Genomic DNA, 9675 nt, shown 5'->3' on the forward strand with positions numbered 1-9675 from the left:
GGAAGGAAGGTGCAAAGGAGCGCAGCTGTAGTAAGGGACATCCGTAGAGAGAGGAGGTTTTCTGACTAAAGCATTACACAAAAGAGGCTCAGGACAACGAGCGGGCTGTCTTCTGGTGCTCTGTCTCACGTCAGGGGCATAGAATGTTGCAAGTTGCTGTGATACATCCTAAATATATGAACATCTTATGCCATTTCAAATCTGATAATATCTGAATAATTAGAAGAGCTGATCAAAATCAGCGGTCAAACGGATATTTAAAAGTCCGCATATATGACACTTTCTGCTCTCAACCCAGGCTGTGAAGTGTCAGATAGGTTTATGAGGTTGAGAGAAGCACAGGTACAGGCCACACTCCTGCCTCTGCTGGCTGGGTCTGCTCCACACAACAGTTTGGGAGGGCGTGAAGTACCAACGAGAGGACACAGAAATTGCATAGCAGGGCTTTGTTTTTGGTGCACTGAAAAGACTTTATTTTTTTTGGTAGGAAGGAAATGTGAAAGCAGCAGAGGAACAGCAAAGGCAAAAGCAAGAACAAAGTTAGAAGGCCGGTCACAGTTTTGGATCCAGGTGCTGAACCTGCAGCAGGCAGGGTGAGTGTGGCCCTGGGGGCAGCCCCTGCTAATGTGTTTTGCAGCATGGAGGAGGAATGGATCATCTCCCCCAGCTGCAACTGCAGCTTCTTTACCAGGGTCAGTGCTTAATGTGACTTTATAAAATAAACTTTAAGGAAACTATGTGATAGAAAGTAACAAAACAGTTGAACACTGGGAAATGCTATCTAATTGGGTAGGCGTGTGAATGTGTGCCTAGTTAGCTGGGAGCATTTTGCTCACAGAATCAGCTGGAAATGTGTGGTTCCAAAATAGCCCTTGTATCTAGGTCAGAGACACAAAACTGCAAAGATGACTGTAGCTTTACTATATTTAGAGCAGGTTTTTCAGTGGTAATGAACACACCAATCTAGAGCAATACTATGCTTTTCCAAGGGGACGAAGTAGCAGCCATCAGTAGATGATACTGCAATGCCCTGCTTGTGGTTCAGTGCGAATGCGAGCAGGCCTACCTAACGAAGTGGGTGTGACAGGCATAAACGAGGCGGTTCTGTGACAAAAGCCCGGCCTGGGGGGCTGGCGGGGTGGAACTCCTGTACGCGGAACCTCGGCCCCGGCCGCGGGAGTCGTCCGGACAGTTCAGCCGGCGGCCTCGCGTGGGAGGTGGTGCCGGGCTGCCCCATGCATCGCGGGCGGCGGGAAGATGGCGGCGGTGAAAAGGCTGGAGGTGGGCCTCAGGGTGGCGGGCGCTACCGCCGCGCGCCCGGAGCGCTTCCTCAGGTACCGCGGGGCTGGGGAGACCCAGACGCCGGATCCTCAGACTCTCTGTGTGTGTGTGTGTGTCTGTGTCTGTGTGTGTGTGTGTGTGTGTGTGTGTGTGTGTGTGTGTGTGTGTGTATGCGTGCGCGCCCCGGGAGGCAGGCAGAGAGGGAGGCCGCGTGGCGGCTGGCCGGCGCCCCTCAGCAACCCACGGTTCCGCGGAGCTCTCCGGTAACACTCTAGGAACAGCGTCGAAACCTGGCTTCTGCCACGGCTGCTGCAGTATCCTAGCCCTTTCTTCAGCGTCCGAGAGTTAGGAGACGGAGATTTCTGTTTCAGCCAGCTATGTCGAAGCATTGGTAGCTTTAGAGACAAAACTGGAAGAGATTACAAAAGCTGATGAGTACGGCAGTGGGGGAAGACAATTACTTTTCTAAAACTAAGGGTCTGTATCTTGGATGTTTGAGGTGTTTAGTGCTATACTGTTTACTTCCCCAGAACGTCTGGAGTGCTTAAATATGATCAAGATATAATAAGGGGCAACTATAGAAGGGTGTCCAGCCACTGCTTTATACACAGAAAGCGTAATGAAGCTGAAAGGCTTAATAATTATGTCTGCCTTTCGAGGAACGCTTAATAGCCGCGCTCCAAGAGATGCATAGAAAGTTAAGCAACAGCAGTAATTGTTGAAAGATGCTGTTTTGTAGCACCACAATACCTAAGCAGATACAAAAAGAGTAGCAGTGTGACCATGTGATGAACTTAACAGAAGGTGTAAAATGAATGAAGGCTAGTAAATTTTGCAAACTAGAAAATAAAAAAAAAACAAACTGTTGTGCTTTTTTAAAGCTCTTAATATTTTTTTCTGCTCTTAGTGTGCAAGATGGACTGGCTGCTGAGTTCAGAGCATTAACAAAGACTCTCTATGATTTGAATAAAGCTCTGGGAAACAATATAGTTAATGGTGGTCCTCTAAAAGAGCTGGTGATAGAAAACTTTGATGAAGAACAGATTTGGCAACAGCTAGAGCTCCAGAACAATGCAGTTCTCGATTTCTTCAAGAAATCCATTGCAAGGGATGCCAACGATGAAGACCTTTGCCTTTTCTCAGACCAGGAAGAAGATGGCTCTGATGCAGAGTCCAGCAGCGACAAGGAATTGGAAGACAACATAATGGAAGCGGAAACTGAACAGAATGATGTTTCTATAAAAATAAAAGCTAAAGAAAAGCAAAGTAAAGGCAGAGAAAGCATAGTGCAGAAATACAGTGATGAGGATTCTGATGTTGACTTTGATATTGAAGCACTGGAGCAACAAACTAAAGCAACCAAGGCAACCACTCTGAAAAACATGGGAAGAAAATCTGTAGTGGAGGACAAGTTTTTCAAGTTGGCTGAGATGGAAGCTTTTTTAGAATATGCAGAGAAGGAAAACAAGGAGGAGGAAGACCATATAAATTATTTTGAAGACATCATCTCAGATGATGAGGAAGAAGAGTCTGAAGAAGCTAAAGTCAAAGTAAGAATATCAGCAAAATTAATTTTCTGATCTCTCTTTTCCTTTAAACAGGATCTGATATCCGTTAGGGTGACTATAAATTGTTGAACTCTAAGTAGAAACTACCAAGTTGATTTTGATTAGATGACTAATGATTACTTCTGAAGCTTTACTTTAATAATGTATTTGACATTAATATCTGGTGACAAAACTTCCCAGTGTAGAAGAACATACTATACTGCTATTCCAGTCTCTCTATAGATGGGTCTTGGGTTTTTGCAGAAATAAAGGAAGAGATAGTACATCATAAGAAATAAGTGGCCTTGCAGAATTGCAAAATAGGTGACCTAGCAAATGAAAAAGATGTGTCACTCAGCATTGACATCTGGTAATTAGAGATCACTAAGGTGGCTGATGAAGAGCAGAGGTCTTTTGGCAACTTCTTTTTTCAGGGACGTGGCTTTTTAACTTTGAATTAACTTAAGTTGCTGAGTACTTGTTTCAAAAATAAATCTTTTATTATTTAATATTATCAGAGATTCTCACTAGCAAGTAAGAAATATGCCCAAGGAATAAGGGAATGTGTACAAGTTCCAGTGAGTAATCAGCAAAATATACTGCTCGTTGATTTCTGTATATGTTGAAATTCAAAATGAGTTTAAGTGGTACAATATTTTAAATACTTGTGAAAGAGATTAGTTTTACTGAGATGCCCTACCACAGGTTAATGCTTCAGTAAACTCATTTAGTGTTATACAAGTAGTGCCATTCCCCAGGTGCTAAAGACTAAAAGACAGGATAGCCTTAGGCTTCTGTCAATCTAACAGTTTTGGTTTGGTTTTTTTTCCCTTCTTCTTGTCTTAGCGAACTAAAAGTTCTAGAGACTTGACGTACAAAGATTTCTTCGATCCAGTCCATGGCCATGATGATTTAGTAGCTAATGATATTGAAGGTGATCAGGAAGAGGAAGCAGACAGTGCTGTTGAAGAGGTGAATGAAGAAAGCATATCTGAGTAAGTATATGCATTATTTGCAGTTAAAATGTCCTTGTAATTTTACACTGAAGTGAAGTAGAGAATAAAGTGTGAAGTCCAGGTTAACTTTGGTCATGGTTTGCCATTCTTTATCTGTTGTATGTTCATGGTTTGCATTGTCACCTTATTTAAAAAGTAGTTTATTTAGTTATCTTTTGAGTACTGTCTCTTGACACTTATTTAAATAAATCATATAATAGCTGTAACTTCAGGTTTTGAAAGTGACTTTTAATATATAGAAGTTTCCCTAGTGTCCCCTGCCTTTAGTTTTCAATGAAAGCCTATTGTATTTCTTAACTGTGGGTTAGTTGTAACAGGTAAACATGTAATGACTGAATTATCTTTATGTAAATAGTTATACAGGCTTTTCAACCTTTATTTTATAATAAATTTTAATGTTACAGGGACGAGGATATGAATGAAATGATGATGGAGAATATGAGAAGTAAAGAAGCCTCTAAAGTTACTTTTATGCTGCCTGATGACAGTGAAACAGAAGATGTTACTGATATGCAATTAGAGAAGGGCATCAATCCCAGTGAAATAAAGTCATCTTTTGAGAAGAGACAGGAAAAGGTAATTGGCTTTTTATTTTGCTAATACTTTGAAACAGTGGCCAATTTTTTTTAAAACGATTGTGTAATTTATTCAGAGTCTGGCAAATATGAAGAGGCTATTTACAAATTAAGAAAAAAAGTGTCTTATCTACATCACATGTGTATGCAATCATATATTCCCTCATCTTTATGGGAGGAGGAGTTAAAATTACTTGAAATAATTTATTGCTTTGAGTTTACTTGTGAGCTTTGTGTTTTAAACTTCTAAGGAAATTGTGTTTTTTCAGATGAGCAAAAAAATAAAAACTTTAGAAGAAGAGTTGTTAGAGGAGAAACCTTGGCAGCTTAAAGGAGAGGTGACTGGACAAAAACGACCTGAGAACAGCCTTTTGGAGGAAACAGTACTTTTTGACCATGCAGTCCGAATGGGCAAGTAGTGAGAGGGGGCTTTCTTGAAAGCATGTTGTGAACCATGTTAGGCTTTCTTCCCTTTGACTGCGCTGAAAACATCCATGACTCAAAAGCAAGGTAGCAAAACACTAAGTTGAACTTCTCGGTGCATTTTTGAGGTTGTGCATTTTCATGGTGGAAGCTGTGACCTTTTTTGTTCATTTTTAGCTTAACTGTGAAAGTTCATTAATTCAGTGGCAGATTTAGTAATTTACAGCGCTTACGTAATATGATCACTCTTCAAGATAGAAGAAAACATTACTTACTCGCCTTCAATTACTACATTTTTGTTAAGGCTTTACTTTTCTGTCATTTATTCATCATAGAACAAGAAGTATTTCTTGCTGGAGAAACATTAATCTTAAAATTCTTGTCTTTCTCCTCTCAGCACCTGTGATCACGGAAGAAACTACTTTTCAGCTTGAAGATGTCATTAAACAGAGAATATTGGATGAGGTTAACTTTATCTTACCTGTTACTCCCTGTTTTGTTCGTAGACTTGGTTCATAGGGCACATTCCAAGGATGAGTTTGAAGCTTAGGTGTATAGGTACTATAATTAACTTCTGCAACTGGTTGTTTTATTCTTTTGCCTTGATGAATGTGTCTTTAGGTTTCTAAGGAGCTCTGTTTTCACATGCCTGTTATATGCTGGGTTTTGGTGTGCCTCAAAAAAATGAGTGTTTGCAGATAAAGCTATAAGGGGTTTATATGGAATATAATGCCAGTCTGTAAATTTTGTCTATGACCCGAACTGTAGCACTCTAAGCATTCCGAATACTAACCAAAACTTAGTAGTTTAATTCATTTGTCTTGAAAGCCAATGATGGAAGATTTGTATCCCACAGCCTGCTAAGGCTTATTGTTTGTTGAATAGAAAAAAAAATGGTACATATTGGGGGAGAGTATTTAAGCACTTAAGAAGATGGCACATTTTTTATTTGTTATGCAATTTTTACCCTAATCCACTAAAAACAAGCACACAAGCTAGAGCTGTAAGTCCTTTTATTCCCCACGTCCCCCACCCCAAATGAAAGTGTGAGACTTAGAGTTCCTGGGAAGCCACATGCATAAAGTAGTTAGTGTGTCAGATAAGTAATATGGAAAATGTTCTGAATAAGCTGTAGCATCTGATATTTGACTGTAGTAGCATTCAGTCATTAATTTATGACTTTCTCAGGCATGGGATGATGTAGTACTGAAAGAAAAACCAAAAGAGGAGGCTTTTGAATACAAGAAACGTATCACTTTGGATCATGAAAAGAGTAAACTGAGTCTCGCTGAGATCTATGAACAAGAATACATGAAACTTCACCAGGTAACATAAGCAATGCCTTTCCTTTCTGTTTGAAGTTCACATCACATCATGTTATATCTTAATTTCTACATTGCTAACTCTGCTTTCAGCTTTGTGGAAGTACTTCCATCTTTCTCTGAGTGTTCACCAGTGAAATGGCTTTGAGTTGTATATTGTGTTGTTACCAGTCTTGCTAAAGTAAAATAGCTTTATGAATGGTGTTGCAGTAACATTGCGTTATTAATACAGCAAAAGACTGAAGAGGAAGAAAATCCTGAACACAAAGAAATTCAGGAAATGATGGATTCACTCTTCCTGAAGCTGGATATGCTTTGTAACTTCCACTTCACACCCAAACCAGTAAGTACGTAAGTTTCATAAAGTTGGAGATTTTTTTCCCCAACTTTGAAACTGGGTACCTCAAAATATATTTGGGAAACGGAAAGTAAAGCAAACGTTGAGTGTTACTGAGCTTGTTCTTATTTGAAATTAGATGACCTATAATTGCCTTTAAACAAAACCACACATGTAGTGTCTTCAGTTGGCTGTAAGCTGCTGAAAGATGGTGTGCTCAGTCCTGAATATGTTTCCTTATTTCTAGCCTGTGCCAGAAGTCAAAATAGTTTCAAACCTTCCAGCTATAAGTATGGAAGAAGTAGCACCTGTTGCTGTTAGTGATGCTGCTCTCTTGGCACCAGAGGAGATTAAGGTAAATATAAATAAAAATCACATAAGGGTCTGGAGAGGAACTGTATTGTTGATAGAAGGGTGTACTGGCTGCCATATCAGTGGGAGAATTCTGAGTTCCTCACCTTGTGGACCTTCATGCCTAGAATTTTTGTATTAGGGGTTTTTTTGGGGGAGAGGGTGCTTGCTGCTTTTTCCTTTCCTTTCCCCCCCCCCCCCAGTAAATGGAAGGAGGGGAAAGAGTTAATTTTATTGGCTATACTAGGCCACAATATTATGCTTTGTATTTGTTCTTGACTATTATGTGATGTTAATTATTTTCCCAATATATATATGGGTATTTGGAGGGGGAAAGCTAAATAACGATTCGTGTGTCTTTGATCAGTTGTACATATCTCACCTCCCAACTTTTGCCAGTTTTTGGCCTTTGCCTTAATGCAGCCTTGTCCTGAGCTGGCTAAACACTTGAAATAATGGAAACCTGAAGACAGATTTGAGTCCCGTGAAGAGAGTCTTTTCTTTTGCATGCTTATGGATCTAGAGATCTTGTTCTTTTTAGGCAAAGAACAAAGCTGGTGATGTAAAAACAGATGCAGAAAAGACTCCCACAGACAAAAAACGAGAGCGAAGAAAGAAAAAGCTTCGTAAACGTACGAAGCTAAGAGAAAAGGAGAAACGTCAAAAGGTTCTTGAACAGATGAAACCAGAACAAGGCACAAAACTTAGCAAAAAAGCTGCTGCAGCAAAATTAAAAAGGCTTACAAAAGAAGGCAAAGCATCTCTGCTCAAGGTAAGGCTCTCTTAATTAGTCCTGTATAAATTGGAGCTTCCCAGCTAAAGAATATTAAAATCCCAAGGACAGAAAGTATTTAGCTAGAGAGAGGAAAGGGAACTTTATCACAAAGAATTACAAAGTACACAGTTTGTTTCCCTCCCATCCCTCTTGGCACAGCTACATCTCCTAATCTGCTCAAAAATGCTTGTACACAAGCAGTGTATCTGCCTACCACCCAAACCTTGTTACCTTGTTTATGTCTAAGCCAATATAAAAGGGAAATGTCACTGCTGGAAAGAAAGAGGTAGGAAGAAGACATGGAAAGGGCAGGTGCACTGTCCTGTTTTTTTCCTGTTCTTTTTCTCTCTCCCCCCGCCTTGCTTTCCCCTGTATTCTTTTGAACTACAGTTTTGGAAGGACTCACTGTCCTAATCCATACTTGTAACTGTCTTACGCAAAATAGTGTTGAATCCCTTTTTAGTTCTGATTTGGCTGGTTATTCCGACAGCACGATGTCAGTAGAGAGGCCTGAAAAAGTACAGCTCTGGTTGCACTTTGCAGTAACTCCCTTGTTTATAATGCATATTTCTGTAGATGTTATTGCTTTAATTATGAATAAATCAAATCTAAATGCTTGTTGGAACCTTTAGAAGCTTGCTCAGGGTATGAAATATATTTGAATTTGTAAGCAACTTAATCCTTAGATATTGAAAAATATGAAAATTGTGGGATACTATTACTTTATATCAAAGTATATTCAGAAAGCAGAAATGATTGTTTACATTAGGTGCTACTTTTTATTTATTTCAAAGTTCGCAAGATGGTGTTCCTGTAAGTACTAAGGCTTATGCTCTTGAACCTGTTTTTGAACCATTTCCTCGATTAAATGGGACTGCTTACATGTGGAATTGAGGACGAGGTTTCTATTTAGTTCTTTGTAAGCTTTGAGTAACTTAAGCTGTTTCAAAATGGAATATTCCTATTTAACTTTCTATGTCTTATTGTGGAACCTTTTCTGTAATCTCATCAGATTTATAGCATACAAAACAAAATCAAGCAGTAAACTTGTGTATCACCTACGATGTCTTAAATTAGATTTAAAAAATCTCTGAAATTGTGAGGTATTAGAAACTAATAGAAGTAATCAAGTTATTTTTCCTAAAATGTTTGTCCTTACTGTTTCAAAAGGAGAGCAGAACACAAAATACAGTATGCAGTTGCAGCTCATGATGTGCAAGGATCTGTTCTTGATGCCTGTTCTTACCTTCCACGCTAATTGCTAATTAGAAAGGGACCGTACTCTTTATTTCTTTAGATAGCAGGAGTGGTATAAGAATGCAGTGAAAAATGTCCTTTGAAAATCAAGTATCAGGTTTTTTTAAGGTGAATACCTTTAAATGTGACTAACTAGTAAGTAGTGTTATGGTATGGTTTGTACATTTCTTGGTTATAACAAATATTTTGTCCATTGACAGGATGAAGGTAAAGACAAGGCCTTAAAATCATCCCAGGCCTTCTTTTCTCAATTACAAGATCAAGTAAAAATGCAAATCAAAGATGCAAACAAATTAAAGAGGAAACAGAAGCAACAGAAAGCTCTCTGTGGTCATAAACTGAAATTGTAATTTACCTTTTTATGTATGTTTCATCTTAAATATATTAAAATGTTTCTACATGAATGCTGAATTTGAGTAGGTTTTATTCTATATCGTTAAAATGTCTGTGAACTTCTAAGGTGATGTAAAGACACTTTCCCTTAGGTTTGACTTTTATTTTTTACCATCAAACTCTGATCTTTGTCCTTTTGGAATAAAAAGAAAGCTTCTTGCCATGGACAGATACGTAACCATGTTGATATTTGTGCTTTGACTCTGTAATCTATGCTCCCTAGCTTTTGTATCTGCTGTCGTAATAGCTCTGTTTGTATTGCAGGAATAACTGCCTGTATTGAAGAACTTAACTTCCAATTTATAGTGCCAGGATGCATCTTATCTTTTGAAATTGCAATTAGCGAACAGGGAGGGCACAGAAGCTCTTAAAGTGTGCACAAACTCGGAGTAAGCAAA

The 9675-nt window shown here is 39.0% G+C and overlaps 1 protein-coding gene across 2 annotated transcripts; it reads left to right on the top strand.

Annotated features, from left to right (window-relative positions):
- Nucleotides 1–609: 609 nt before the first annotated feature.
- On the top strand, nucleotides 610–9461 carry MPHOSPH10 (M-phase phosphoprotein 10). Of its 2 annotated transcripts, none has more exons than XM_064456599.1 (11): nucleotides 610–692; nucleotides 2189–2831; nucleotides 3675–3823; nucleotides 4249–4420; nucleotides 4689–4830; nucleotides 5240–5307; nucleotides 6031–6168; nucleotides 6397–6507; nucleotides 6749–6856; nucleotides 7394–7624; nucleotides 9085–9461. In XM_064456599.1, exons 1-11 carry the CDS (start codon nucleotides 625–627, stop codon nucleotides 9232–9234), a joined length of 1980 nt encoding a protein of 659 aa, XP_064312669.1. In that variant the 5' UTR covers nucleotides 610–624; the 3' UTR covers nucleotides 9235–9461. The 2 variants fall into 2 exon arrangements, with proteins under 2 accessions (XP_064312669.1, XP_064312668.1); XM_064456598.1 differs by lacking the exon at nucleotides 610–692 and adding an exon at nucleotides 1180–1334.
- The last annotated feature ends 214 nt before the right edge of the window (nucleotides 9462–9675 follow it).

The sequence above is a fragment of the Phalacrocorax carbo genome, chromosome 7, assembly GCF_963921805.1.
Source record: "Phalacrocorax carbo chromosome 7, bPhaCar2.1, whole genome shotgun sequence".
In the NCBI taxonomy this organism is placed as follows: domain Eukaryota; kingdom Metazoa; phylum Chordata; class Aves; order Suliformes; family Phalacrocoracidae; genus Phalacrocorax; species Phalacrocorax carbo.